Source organism: Nannospalax galili, unplaced genomic scaffold, assembly GCF_000622305.1.
Source record: "Nannospalax galili isolate Female #2095 unplaced genomic scaffold, S.galili_v1.0 scaffold1224, whole genome shotgun sequence".
NCBI classification, from domain to species: domain Eukaryota; kingdom Metazoa; phylum Chordata; class Mammalia; order Rodentia; family Spalacidae; genus Nannospalax; species Nannospalax galili.
In genome coordinates, this window is record NW_008351701.1 from 428,332 (window position 1) to 443,356 (window position 15,025).

Consider the following 15,025-nt stretch of genomic DNA (forward strand, 5'->3'; position numbering starts at 1 on the left):
TGTGTGTGTGTGTGTGTGTGTGGTGTGTACACGTGTGCATGTGCCACCAAAAGGAAGCAGCAGCAAGAGGCAAGAGCATCGATCCGAAGGAGACAGCGCGGGGAGGGGGACGCTGGGGGCCGACACCCTCCTTCCTGCACGCGCGCGCGCGCGCGCACACACACACACACACACACACACACACTCACACACACACACACACACACGCACAGTCACACACACAAGCCACAGGGCCTCGCACACGGGGAGACGGCTCTGGCACTGGAGCGAGGCAGCGGCGGGAGGAGGCGAGCTGGCGGGGGGAGCCCTAGGTTCCGCTCCCCGGGCCGGGGACCCGCGCACACGGGCCCAGAGACGCCCTCGCAGACACTCGTAGGCGCGCACGCGCACCCTCTCCCCTCCTCCTCCCCTCCCGCTGCCTCCCGGCCGAACGATGGATCCCTGCAGATCCCGGGGCTGAGAGCACCACGCATCGCGCACCGCGCGGAGCCTCGGGCGGTCGGGGCAGAGCGAGCTAGGAGAGCGGGCATCGGGCGGCCGGCGGCGGATCTCCAGCCCGGTCCGGCCCGGTGGCCGCTCCCTGCAGGGCTCTGCGCTCCGCGGCCGGCGGCTGAGGCTCCAGGCCATGAGCCCCTCCGCTGCTAGGCGCTGAGCCCACGGACGGCCTTGCGCCCCGGGACCTGCCGCGGCTACCGGCTTTCCCAAGCCTGCTCAGGTGGGTTTCAGATTCCGCCGCCCTTGGCAGCCCGGGCCCCCAGCACCCCGAAGCCGGGACTCTCCTCCGGCTGGCTTTCCCCAGCTGCTAGGGAGGCTCGGCTGCTGGGGAGGGGGGCGGGGGGCCGAGCAGGGGCTATGACTGCGACGTGAAGCTGGGGGGGACTGGGGGGGAGGTGCTTTCGGGGCGGGGACAACTGGCTGTCATAAGGAACCGCGCCCCCCCTTCCATACATCCACCTCAGGCAACCCGCCACCCCCTCCCAAACACACACACTCTCATACACACACACACCACCACCACCGCCAGCAGCCTGCGCCTGTATGAGAACTGGAGACACGGAAGGTGAGGGTTCACTCAGGCTGGGTCCCTTCCCACTATGCCCACCTCTGGAGATTTTCTGGCCAAGGTTTAGCTCCTTGGATGACAGTCCATTCCTGGGGCTACCCTTGATCAAGAGAGGAGCTCCTGACCCCCGGTTCAGCCCATGTGGGGGAGTTTGGGCTCCAGGCTAGGGTAGACTTCCTGTCCCAGAGTGACCTCACATCTGGAGGGAACTCCTGTGCCTGCCTGTGGGTGCATGGGGACTTCCCTCCTTCACTCTAATGACTGTATCTGGGGTCTCCCCTGGCCTGGGAAGCTTTCCTGGCAGAGCATTCTCTCAACCTGAGCTGACACCCTAAACATCTATATTTGATGGATCCCTGTCTTAGATGTGTCCCTCAGCAAGCCACCTCTGAGCTTGCACACCAGGGAAGTCTTTCCTTGGAGGAGCTGTGATTTCTGGAGACACAGTTGGAGGGGCCCTATATGTGGTGTCATCTCAGACTCTTGTCTCTCCTCTCTTCCCCCCAGGACCCCCTTGGCAAGGATGGAACTGAAGGCAGAGGAGGAAGAGGTGGGTGGTGTCCAGCCGGTGAGCATCCAGGCCTTCGCCAGCAGCTCGACGCTGCATGGCCTTGCCCACATCTTCTCCTATGAGCGGTTGTCTCTGAAGCGGGCACTGTGGGCCTTGTGCTTCCTGGGCTCTCTGGCCGTGCTGCTATGTGTGTGCACCGAGCGTGTGCAGTACTACTTCTGCTACCATCACGTCACCAAGCTTGATGAGGTGGCTGCCTCCCAGCTCACCTTCCCTGCCGTCACGCTGTGCAACCTCAATGAGTTCCGATTTAGCCAAGTATCCAAGAATGACCTGTACCATGCTGGGGAGCTGCTAGCTCTGCTCAACAACAGGTGGGCATCTCCCACCCATCCCTCTGCCTGGCTTGTGGATTGCCAGCCTCCTTAGGCCACCAACAGCCAACCAACTCTGCCCCCTAGCCACCCCCAAACCTGCCACTCAAAACAGAGGAATTGGGGGTACTGCTAAGCACCCAGTTCAGGGCACCCAATCTCTGATACCAGCATAGTCCAAAACAGTTCTGTCTCTAGAAGCTAGACACCTTCCCTGGAGTGAGCTTTGCCTTTCTCCTGCCACTCTATTCTCACTTGGGGATGGTACAGGGTAGAGATTGTGCCATAAAAGCCTCAGCTCCTGCCTCCTCCCTGCTGCTTCTCACCCACGTGCCCCAGTCCCTGGGCAACCACTATAGATTCTAGTGTCTTCTCACCCTCCATATAGCAGGTCCTCTGGACATGCCCAGCTCTCCTTCTTTACCTACTATCTATGCCCAGATCTGATCCCCAAGGCTGAACGCTGCCACCACACCCACACCCCCAACCCAAATAGAGTATGAGCGCCGGTGGCCTTGCTGATCCATGTGCCACTCACCCCTGGGCTCCAGGTATGAGATACCAGACACACAGATGGCTGATGAAAAACAGCTAGAGATATTGCAGGACAAGGCCAACTTCCGCAGCTTCAAGCCCAAGCCCTTCAACATGCGTGAGTTCTATGATCGAGCAGGGCATGACATTCGAGACATGCTGCTCTCCTGCCACTTCCGAGGGGAGGTCTGCAGTGCTGAAGACTTCAAAGTGGTGAGTGAGTCCCCTGGTGTGCAGTGTGTGTCACCCTGGTCCCTGGAGGAGGAGGAGGAGGAGGAGGAGGAGGAGGAGAGACAAAGAGCAAGCCTCTCCTTATGTTTGCTGTTCTGGGAGAGGAAGTTGGGTGTCCTGGGGTTTGCTTATGGTAAGAGGGGACTTAGTTCAGCACAGGGTACATTTGTACTGCATGAAGACCTGAGCCTCAGTCTTGCATCCATGATGGCAGGGTAGATAGCCCATGGTACATACCACATACCACCCATGCAAACACAAGCACATGCACACACATGACCTGGAGTGGCTCCAACCCCACCAATTTTACAATCCAGGCCACAGAGGTCAGAGTGGTAGGTAAGCTACAGCTTTGTTACCAAAAGTAGTCACTGGCATCTGGGACCTTCGAAGAAATGAATGACTTTACCACCCCACTTCCCTAATGTACTGAATCAGAATCTGCATTGGGTAAGAGTCCCTGGGTGATATGAGTGCATGTTAAAGATTGAGAAGCACCGTGAGGCATAGGAAGTAAGCTTCCCCTTAAACAGCTAGACAGGTCATTCTCTGCGCCACCCCCCCAATACACACACACACACACACACACACACACACACACACACACGCAGAGTTTGGTTAGTTCCCGTCTAGCCAGTGAGAGTCCCAGACCAGGATCAGAGCATCAGGATAGACAATCATGGCTGAACTGGAGGTTCCCTTTACTTCTGAAAATGAAGACACTATGCATGCCATTCACATCACACTCCATAGATAAAGTGCCCTCAGGTCAACATAACGGGTTCTGGGGAACTGACTTTGGCAACTGCTATGCTAGGCATTCCTGGGCAGGTCACACAGATCCTTCAGGGTTAAAAAAAAATCACTCAGAGTTGGGTGTGGTGGTACATGCCTATAATCTCACACTTAAGGAAACTAAGGCAGATTGTGAGTTGGAGGCCAGGTGAATACATAGCTAGATCCTGTCTCAGAAAAAAAAAAAAAAAAACACAAAAATGAATAAAAAGTATACAGAGAATTCAGGCATGTTGGCACATTTTTCAAGCTATTTAAGAAACTGAGGCATGAGGAACACTTGAGTCCAGGAGTTTGAGACCAGCCTGAGCAACAAAGTAAGACGCTTCCTTAAAAATATTTTTAAAAAGACAAAAACAGCAACAACAAAAACACCCACTTTGGGTGTGATGGAACCAGTCTGTAGTCCTAGCATTCAAGAAGCTGAGGCAAGATGATCTTGAGTTCAAGACCAGGAGCTTGTGCTACATAGGGAGACCCCCATCTCAAAAATTAGGCAAGAAAACACACAGAGAGAGAGAGAGAGAGAGAGAGAGAGAGAGAGAGAGAGAGAGAGAGAGAGGCTAGAAAAAGGCCAAAGGATATGGAGCCTAGGCTCTCTCAATCCCTTTGATAGACAACTGTACTTCACAAATACACAGGCTGAGACACAAAACAGAATAATTTGCCCTAGCTCACTAGCTAGTTAATGACAGATTCAGGATTAGAACTCATATCTCGTTCGGTGCTAGTGCAGTGTGCTCTTTTCATTCTGACCTGAAGTTCCTGTGTCCGTTTCTACTTTTTGTCTTGCACTTTCAAACCCCGCCTCCTCAAGACCCCGTGCTGTCCTGCCTATTCCTAATTCTCAACTCTTACAATCTCTCTTTTCTCCCGGACCATTTTCTCCTCAACTTGCTTGCTTCCTCTTAGCATTAGGCAGCATGAACCGCATTTGTCCCTACAGAAAGGGTAGAGCCCTGGGCATGCTTACTGTTTCCTGCTGAGGTTACACAAGACTTCCCAATATTTTTAAACTCAGCTGTGCAGACCAGCTTCATGAGCCATTGTCAGTCTTTCCGACAAAGGTTACATGCCCACACTCCTTGCTAGGACAAGCTGATGGGAGGTTATCTCCATGCAACCACTTCTCTCTTTTACTTCTACATAATAGGAAAGTTCTGGATTCCACAGACCTTGAAACAAGAGGGTGTCCAGGCCCACAAACTGTGCTCCCAAGACAATTAGAAGTGCAGGTGAAATCAGGAGAGATGACCAGAGTAGCCCTCCTCTACACCCAACACACAGCAGAAAGTACCATCAGGAAAGAGAGAAAACCTGTTAGCTTGAATGATCTGTAGTGTTGGATGCAGGAGGGAAGTTCCAGCTCAGCCTAAGGAGGTGGTAAAGTATAAAATTGGGATACACTAAGTCCATGAAAAGTTCAGCTGAAGCCTGGTAAGATAGCTCAGTGGGTAAAGGCACTTGCTGCCAAATCTCACAAACCTGAGTTCAATCCTTGGAGGAGAGAGCCAACTCCTACCGTTGTCCTCTGACCTCCATATGCCACTGTGTTATGTGCACATATACACAGACAGACAGACGCACAAATAAAAGTAATAATAAAATTTTAAAATAGAAGTTCAGTTGAACCTGCTTTATGTCCAGAAAGATTCTAAACGGTGATGCTAAGACATGTTTGGCTCACAGATAATGAAATGTGGTTGGTCCATATTATTTGAGGGAACAACTCTAAGTAGTCAGATGGAAATGTGATTGGTTTGCAGAGTTCTGAAGGAAACGAAGCTCTTTCTCAGAGGACAGACATACAGGTTAGCACCATACAGGCCCAACTGTGGCACTTCATGGTTCTGGGTTGTGAGGGAAGGCCAGAGTTTTTCCTATTCTTCAATCCATATCAAAGATCTGACCCTGAATGTGGACGGACCCAAGCCCTTCAGCCTTGCCCACTGCCCACTGCCAGCAGGTTGACCTCCCTGTCAGCCCCTTTTCATGTCAAGAGCATTGCCACGTCTGCCTGCTCCTGCGCCAAAGGGAGTCTCTGAGTCCCTGTGAGAGAGCCCTTGGGTGGAGAGGGGCCTGGCTGGCTTTTTCCTTTGGCTCTCCAGTCCTTGGGGTTCACGTGAGCTTTGCCGTATTCTATCTTCTCTCCTCTCCTTGGTCTCATAATTGGCATCTGCCTCCCTGGCTTTTCTTTCTCTGCTTAGCCCAGAGATGTGTCGGGCATGTGGATCTACCCTCTGGACCAACTTGGCACTAACAGAAAATACCTATCTATGGGGTCAGGACTTAGAGGAGACCATCACGGCATCAGCTTCAAGAGCAGTGGTCCTTTTTTGTTGAAATGGGGTCTTACTCTACTGTCAAACTTACAATCCTACCTCAGCTTCCCAAGTACTGAGATTAAAAGTGTGTGCCACCACACCCAGCAGGAGCAGGGGTTCTTAGACTGAGGACCCAGGCCCTTGTTCAATGTTTGAAATACCATGTATGTGGGCATATGTGGACTCTGTTGTGTGTTTTCCAAAGACAACCCTCATGTAAACAGCAATCACACAGGAATACTAGAGGATGGTTCAGGAGAACATAGAAGAGTGTTAACTCTAGCCTGCAAAGACCCCCCTGACAAGGCATTCTCCCAGATGTACATCTGAATTCAGTTCAATCACAGGGAATGGGTTGGTGGTCAGAGTGTTAGACCAGGGCCCACCCCCCAGGTGTGGCTGAGTCACCCTGGGAGGGTAGGGTGAGTGTGGGGAGCCTGGACTAAATTTGCAAAAAACTGGTTTGAAAAACCATTTGGGGCTGAGAAGGGCAGAATTCAGTGAGGGATATCCTTAGGCAATTTAGTTGGGTGGACATCTGTAGCCCCCTTCTGAGATACCGTGGAGCAAGGAAGGCCCAAGACAAGGCCACCTCCCTTCCTTCTCAGTGGGGTGCTTGGTTGCCAGAGCAACAAGGTCTGAAGCTCCTCTCTCCTTCCCCACCTTAAGGGCAGCCAGGCCAAGGCAGGGCAGGGGTTCCATGGAGGGGGGTTGGGAGGGGCGCAGCTGCTGCTAGTGTCTGGATGGGAGCACAGTCGCAGCTGGTGCCAGCCTCCAGCTGCACCTTATCTGTCCCTGGCAGTGGGAGCCTGATGTGGCTGGAATGCTGAGCAGCACCCAAGGGGAGGGGGCCTGCAGATGGCTGCCCAATCCACCCTATGCCATTCTCTCCAGCTGAGACCTTGAGCCTTTCCTTGGGGGAGAAAGAAGCAGGAATTCATGTCTGAATCCTGGAAGAGAAAGAAGAGTACACAGTGGGGATTCTGGAGGTGGTGTGTGGAAGGGGCAGTAATAAAGGCTGGAATTGGGGGGCAGAAATCTGTGGGGTCCCATAGGATTCCTCCAGACCCTGAAATAGGACAACCACCCAGTGAAGATGTGGAGTAAAGGGATAGTCACAAAAATGCCCTCAAGGTTCTGAAGGAAGACAAAAATCTTCTGGAACACTGAGGGAGGGGAGATGCTAACCTGAGAGGAGGTGTGAAAAGTGATCTGGGGCTGAGATTGGGAACAGAGAGATCATCTAAAGCAATCAGAGGGCTGGGGTGTAATTTAGTGGTAGAGCACTTAATTGACAAGAATGAGACACTAGGTTCAATCTGATATAAAAAATGAAATAAAGAACAAACAAATGAAAAACCAGGCCTCACTGCACATGCCCTTAATCCCAGTACTCTGGAGGCAGAGGCAGGTGGATCTCTGTGAGCCTGGTCTATACATCCAGTTCCAGGTGAGCCAGGGCTACATAAAACAACAACAACAATAACAACAACACAACACAAAACAAAAAACAATAAATAAATATGAAAGGTTCAGCACGGTTGCACATACCTTTAATCTCAGCACTTGGGAGGTAGAGGCAGGCAGATCTCTGTGAGTTAGAGGCTGCCTTGGTCTACACAGCCAGTTGTTAGAGCTAAATAGTGAGACCCTGTCTCAAAAATAAGATGATAGATAGATAGATAGCAACCAGATCCCAGGGATAACAGCCCCTTCTTTTTTAAAATATTTTATTTATTTTTATTTCATGTGTATGAATGTATTGTCTGCATGTATGTAAGTGCACCCGTGTCATGTAATGCCCGCAGAGGTCAGAGAAAGTGGCGGATTCCCCCTGGAACTGGAGTTACGGATGGTTATTAGCCACCATGTGGGTGCTGGGAATTGAACCCGGGTCTCCTGCAAGAACAGCCACCGTTCTTCACCACTGAGCCATCTCTCCAGCCCTGACAGCCCCTTCTTTAACACCCATCACCCTCACAGGACCACACAGAAACTTAGAAGTGCATCCTTTGGAGGACTTGACTTTATTATCTGGGCCTACTCCCTCCAACTAGGCAGGGAGTGTCAGGGTGAGGTGGGAAAGGAGAGGAAGGAGGGTCCTGACAATCTCACCCAGGGAAAGGCAGGAGTTTTTTGTGGGGTATGAGAACCTGCACAATTTGCTGAGTATTTAGAAGAGGCTCCGGTAGAGGAAGCACTCCACTCACCCAAGGAATTCAGGGACATCACAGTCCTGCTGATGGGTCTCACCCTTCTCCCTCCTAAGTGCTGAACTGAGTAACAGAGTGTATAGAGGAGCTGAGCAGTCCCCGTTGGTTGTAGAAATCCAGGGTCACTGTGGGGGTCTCTTGCTGTGCCTTTCCCTCTTTTTCCTACACAGACACAACAATCTGCCTTTGAGTAACAGCTTCCCCTGTCACCCCTCCCCCTTTCCACCCCAGCCAGTCTCAGACTGCTATCTGCTAAGAGGCTACTCTAAGCTAATTGATCTCCCTGCTCTTGCCTAAAGTAATAGGGAATTGATGTAAGTAACTAAGTACCTCTGGGAACAGAGTCAGAAGTGGAGGGCTGGGAGAAGGTGTGCTTCCTGGATGCCCAGCTGATGCCCAGCAAGCAGCTGGTGGACAGCCCACTGGGAGATGTGTGCTACACCCCAGTGTGTCCCAGAGGCAGAAGGGAGGCCAGCAGACTGGTTGGGAACATTCTATGAGGGTGTGCTTCAACTTTGTGGGAAGAAATTGCAATTGGAGGGGAATTGGAACATGGCGAGGGAGACAAGATTAGGCATGAGGGGCTGGAATTGAAGGAGTGATAAGTTGCCTGTGATTCATTCCCTGTAGCTACTTCTAAGTACCGGGTCTTGTTCTGTGGTATGGAGTGAAAGGCAGATTCTACTCTGGCTCTCAGGGAACTTAACAACATCTAGGTGGAGTCCTCCCAACCCTTCAGCTCAGCTACTCCCCAGACTCCAGTGTTACAGAGTGCTTCCTCCCACCCCCTACTCCCCACAAGAATGAACAGTTCTGTCCAGCCAGAACCAGGTACAAGCTTTCATTCCCTTGTTTGTCTGAGTTGCTGCTGCAGGAGCCAAGGCTCTCTGGCTGAGGACTCTTTGGTGGGCAATCGGAGAGGCAGAACAGGGAAGGCAGCAGCAAGAGCAAAAAGCAAGCCCACAGGACTGGGCTGAACTTGAGGTCAGAGTTCCAATGACTCCATTCCTCAGCTTCAAGGCCCAATTTCCTATGAAGAGAGGGGGTGTTCTAGTGTTGTTAAGAGATAGCTCCTTCAGCTTCTGGGATAAAGAGCCTCCGGGGCCCTTTGGCCAAGCCCATGTGTATAAAAGTGTGCTGCAGCAGCGACTTACTTAAACACATGCATCGGACATCTTCCGTGTGGATATTTTTAAATGAGCATAAAACAGCTCTGTTTTCTTAAGAAATTGTAAGAACAGGGACTGCTGGCTGGAGACACAGCTCAGTAATGTGTTTGCCTAGTACTTACAAGGCCCTGGGAGAATATATATATATATATATATATATATATGTGTGTGTAAGAAGATACCAGAACAGCAGCTCCTGATGCCATGGTAACACGCGGAGTCTAAATGGTATGCTAGTCACTGAATGCACAAAGGCTCTAGGTAATCTGTTGGAAGAAGGGGGAAATAAAGCACGGTCTTAACCATTACAAGACAAGAAGAAACCTTAGGTTTTAGGAATCTAAATTCTTCAAAAGCATAATTTCACCATTTGCCAACTCACTGTAACAGACTTGAAGATTATGACTGCTAATCACGATGTGAACAATACAGGTTTGAAAAATCACACGGGAATACATTAGGAGGTGAGAAGTTCAAGCTCATGGGAAATTTTTATAGAGCTGCACCTCCATCTCCATGGCTGGGGGAGAATGTGGATGTAGAATGTGAAGTAGGTGTGTGTGGATGTGCATGGTGCACACAGCTTTGTGTGTGCTATGGAAGGGAGCGTTTGTGTAGACAGACTTCTAGTTGCATGCAGAACACATACCAGTGAAGTTAATCATCTCTTTCAATCTTGCTTTGAAATTTACAGATTTCCTTTACTTGTGCTCATATAAACCTCATAATTCAGGAAGGTAGGAAGAAGTTTAATGTGTTCATTGGAGAGATGGAGAAACAGGGGCTGGAGAGATGGCTCAATGTTTAAGAACACTGGTTGTTCTTGCGGAAGATCTGAGTTCGAATCCCAGCACCCACATGGCAGCTAACAACTGTCTGTAAGTCCAGTCCCAGGAGATCTGACAGCCTCTTCTGACCTCTGCGGGCACTGCACAACACAGGTGCATTTACCTACATGCAGGCAATACACGCATACACATAAAATAAAAATAATAATAAAGAAAGATGGAGAATCAGGCTTGGGAACTTTATGTGACTTGTCTGAGATCACAACCAGTAAATGACAGCATAGGGTCCTAAGTTCAGATTTTTCCAAGTCCAGGTTCTCCAAGCTTCAGGAACAGGACTATGTGCGGTGGATGAGGTATCTTTAGGCTCCCCATCTGTATGTGCGCTGAGAAGCAGTGTGGTGACACAGGAAGGGAAGGAAGGGGTGCAGAGGAGACCCTAGGAATCCCCCTCCATGAGTGTGTCAAGTCTTTGGACACCTCTACCTTTTTATTGCACCATCTTTCTAAGCCCCAATCTTGGATGAACCTACCACTGGCTTTCTCCAGGATGGCACGAGGGCAGCCACACTGTACCAGAGGAAGCCACATCCAGGAGCAACATGGCATCACATCACATCCATGGCCAACACCTGTGAGTGGGCATGCAGTGCTGCCTGGCAACCTGCTGTGTCATCCTGGTCAACCTGCCTTCCCCAGTGATGACTGCAGACTTCTCTATTCTACTTTCCTTGCTCTTTTCACCCCCCACAGATGACCTTGATTCCATTTCACCAGGAAAATAGAAGCTCAGACAAGATCTCCCCTTTCCTCTGGGTACCAACACTTGGAAAGGAATATTCATCTTATCTAAGATAAAGTCTCAACATACTCTCTCCCCCTGATTCCCTTCTGCCTTTTTTAGGAACTTTATCCAACTGATTCTGCCTCTCCCTCTTCTACAGGCCATCTCTCCTTCGTAAGTGGAGCTGCCCCATTGACACTGAAACATACTTCGAATGCTCCCACTTAAAAATAAATACCAAAGCCAGCAGTGTGGTACACTGTGGCCGCGACTAAGACAAGATGATCACTTGAGCCCAGTGGTGATGAACAACACAGTAACACCCCATCTTAAGTAAATAAATACATAGCTATAATGATAGCTGTCATTCACTGAGCACTCCCTACATATCAGGCTTTGGACTAAGAGAAAAAACAAAACATTTTTCAACTCCACAACACCCTCCACATATTCTGCTTCCCTCTGTGATGTTATTAAAAGCGATGTGCACAGTTCTCGGTCTCAAGCTGGGCGTGGTGACACATGCCTTTAATCCCAGCACTCAGGAGGCAGAGGCAAGTGGATCTCTGTGAGTTTGAGGCCAGCCTGATCTACAAAGTGAGTTCCAGGCCAGCTGGGGCTACAGGGAGACCCTGTCTCAAAAAGAAAAAAAAAAAATTAGGGCTGGAGCGATGGCTCAGCGGTTAAGAACACTGGTTGTTCTTGCAGAAGACCGAGGTTTGAATCCCAGCACCCACATGGCCGCTAACAACGGTCCTGTAACTCCAGTCCGAGGGGATCTGACATCTTCTGACCTCTGAGGGCATTGCATGACACGGGTGCACTTACCTACATGCAGGCAATACATGCATACACATAAAATAAAAATAATAAATAAAAATTTAAAAAACCAAAAATCAAAAAACAGTTCTCAGTCTCCATTTTCTCATCTCGAGCTTACCCAGGCTGCCTCTTCCCTATCGTACCACTCCCAAAAGGTTCTAACTAAAGGCACTAGTGACCTTCATGTTGCCAAACCCAGCAAAGATGATTTATTCTTTTTGTTTGTTTTTGTTTTTGAGACAAGGTCTCCCTGTAGCCCCAGCTGGCCTGGAATTCATTATGTAGACCAGGCTGGCCTGGAACTCACAGAGATCCACCTGCCTTCCAAGTGCTGTGATTAAAAGTGTGTGCCCCCCCCCGACTTTTTTCTATTTTATGTGTATGAATGTCTTGCTTACATGTAAGTGTACCCATGCCATGCAATGCCAGCAGAGGCCAGAAGAGGATGCCAGATCTCCTGAAACTGGACTTACAAATGGTTGTCAGCCATCAGGCTGGTGCTGGGAATTGATCCTCTGGAAAACCATCTGCTGTTCTTAACCGTGAGCCATCTCTCCAGCCCCATATGTTTTTTTTCTTGGTCTTCAATAGCATTCAAAACAGTTGGGCCAGGTTTGGTGGCACAGGCCCATAATCCCAGCACTCAGGAAGCTGAGGCAGGAGGATCACAAGTTCCAGGCTAGCCTAGGTTATCTGATGAGATCTTGCCTCAAAAAAATAAGGGAGGACTGAGGAGGTGGCCCAGCTGGTAGAGTACATAAAACCCTAGGTGCAATCTCCAGCACTGCAGGGGGTGGTGGCTTGCTCCTGTAATCCAGTACTCTGAGGGTGGAGGCCAGAGCCTCAGAAGTTCAGTGCCATCCTCAGCCCAGAGACCCTATCAAAAAAAAAAAAAAGTATTGGGGGGTAATGGTGGACATTCCTAATTCCTATAATCCCAATACCTGGGTGACAGAAGCAGGAGGATCAACAGTTCAAAGTCAACGACATCCTCAAAAGGATCAAGAGTTAAATGTTATCCTCAGCTACAAAGCAAGGTCAAGCCTAGCCTGAGCTACATGAGCCCTCTCTCTCAAAAAAAGAAAGAAAAAAAATAAAAGAAATCAAAACCCTAAAGCTCAAAGGTAAAGAACATGCCTGTGTGCAGAAGGCCCTAGTTTGATTCCCCAGTACCGTAACAAACAAACAATAGCAGCAAAGTTGACCCTACCCATTCTCTAGAGCAATCCCCTTTCCTTTCCTGGCTATCATCTTGGCTTACCTGCGGTATCTAGCTGCTTTCCATCTCTTTGCCAGTTCAGTCTCTTCTACTTGTCTAGTCCATGTTGTCTGTACTCAAGACTCGGCCCATAACTTTATTCTTTTAAATCATAAGGATATCATGTAAGGGCACAGCTTCTTACAATGTAGCTACATACTACATTGAGATGTATTTACATTGACATAAAACATTTCCAACACCCCATAAAGTCCCTTCTGGTCGATACCACCCCAAAAAGCCTATCACTGTTGTAGCAATGTCGATAAGTTTCACCTCTTCTAAAACTTCCTGGAGTTATATTTATCCTCCATTCACTTTTCAGGACTATCTGCTTTTGCACATGACCGTGAGACCCAGTCATTTTTTTGTGTGTTGCTGTAGTCACTGCTTTTTCAGTGCTGTGTGGTATCTCATTACACTGATCGAGCACAATTTATTTGACCATTCTACTATTGCTAGACATTTCAGTTGTTACCAGTTTGGGGCCGTTATAAATAAGCTACTGTCAGTATTCCTGGTTTGGTTGACACATGTACTCATTTCTCCTGGGTGTATAACTAGTTGCTATGGTTAAGTCATAAGGTAGGATTCTGTTTAACCTTAGTGCATAGTGCCAAATCAGGCCTCTTTTCCTTTCTTTCTTTTTTTTTTAAAACTCTAACACTCTATTCTTGGGCCGTCAAATCCTTACGTATGACTTCAATGACTATTTACACACTGACAACTGCCAAATTTATGTCTCAGGCCAGCTCTTTCCTCCTAGCATCAGCTCCAATGGCCAATTTTCCACTTAGCATCTCTACTGAGATGTCCTTAAGACTCCTAAAATTCAGGATGTGCAGAACAAAGCTCATTCTCTTACCTCTCAGATGAGTCCGTTACCTGTATGTATGCTCTGGAGAGCCATCCCGCTGTTCACCCAGTTAGGCGGATGGGAAATCATTCCTGACACTCCATCTCCTTCCCCTGTCTGATAGAACCTGCGAAGTCCTGACAAGAGCTGCAGCTTCATCTCCTAATCTCCACTCCGTCCCATGTTCTACACCATCTCAGCACCTAGGTCTCACCAGGACCACTGTGCTGGCTTCCTTACAAGTGTCCCAGAAGCCTTTCTGGCTCCTTGAAGCATTCTCTACCAGAGCTGCCTTTTCAAAATCCAACTTTCTCCTTCCTTTTATTTTCTTTCTTCCTCTAGTGTCCTTTATTCCCCTGCACACTCCTCCTCCCTTTCTTTTTTGGTTTTGAGACAGGGTCTCATACAGCTCAGGTTAGCCTTAAACTCACTATGAAGCTGAGTATGGCCTTGAACTGATCCTTGTGCCTCAGCCTCCTAAGTACTGGAATTAAAGGTGTATACCATCACACCCAGCCAAAGCTCAGCTTTGATTATTTCATATCCTTCCATAGGAGGGTCCTCCATTGCTGTTGGACCAGGATCCTTACTTTCAAGGCCAAGTGACCTGGGCCTTGCCTGCCTTTTCTTCCCTTTCCAACCACATCTGCCTCTTTTCAGTTCCCTGTCTTCAGGACCTTTTTATTCACTCTTCTCTGCCTGAAACACACAGAGCAAGAGCAAGAATGAGATGAGAGAGTGATAGAGAGAGAGAAAAAGAGAGAGAGGTTCTTTAGACTGCAACACATACATCTCTTCCTCAGTTCCTCAGAAAACCTTCATGCCCCAGTCTCGGTCAGGTTCCCCTGTCCTTTGTCCCAATAAAATTATATTATTATTTACATAACATCATATTTTTCTTTGTAATTTAAAGAAGATCATTAGTAAGCTTCCCGAGGGCAGGATCTGGCCCGCTCTCCAGAGTTCTCTGACTCCGTTGTGTTAGTGAACAATGAGAAGGAAGGGATTTAGAGACAGATGACCTAATTCTAATCTCAGACTTGTTACTTGCTTATTAGGAGACTTGAATGAGTTGTTGCAGTGTGTGTGTGTGTTTGTGTGTGTGGTGTATGTGTGTGTACACTCACCCATGTGTGTGGACATCAGAGGTTGATGTTGGGTGTCCTTTCTTATCACTTGTCATTTAAAAAAATATATTTTTGAAGCCGGGCATGGTGGTGCACACCTGTAGTCCCAGCACTTGGGAGGCAGAGGCAGGTGGATCTCTGTGAGTTCAAGGCCAGCCTGGAAATTTTTTTTTTTT

General features: G+C 49.1%; 1 protein-coding gene across 2 annotated transcripts in view; it reads left to right on the forward strand.

The window, feature by feature from the left end:
- The first annotated feature begins 605 nt into the window (after window positions 1-605).
- Asic1 (acid sensing ion channel subunit 1) overlaps window positions 606-15,025 on the forward strand; it is a 29,045-nt gene continuing 14,625 nt past the window's right edge. For both annotated transcript variants that reach the window (XM_029553890.1, XM_008848762.2), the window contains exons 1-3: window positions 606-715; window positions 1,571-1,948; window positions 2,500-2,695. In XM_029553890.1, coding sequence (XP_029409750.1) covers window positions 1,587-1,948; window positions 2,500-2,695 — 558 coding nt within the window. In that variant the 5' untranslated portion in view covers window positions 606-715; window positions 1,571-1,586. The remainder of the gene's footprint in view (window positions 716-1,570; window positions 1,949-2,499; window positions 2,696-15,025) is intronic.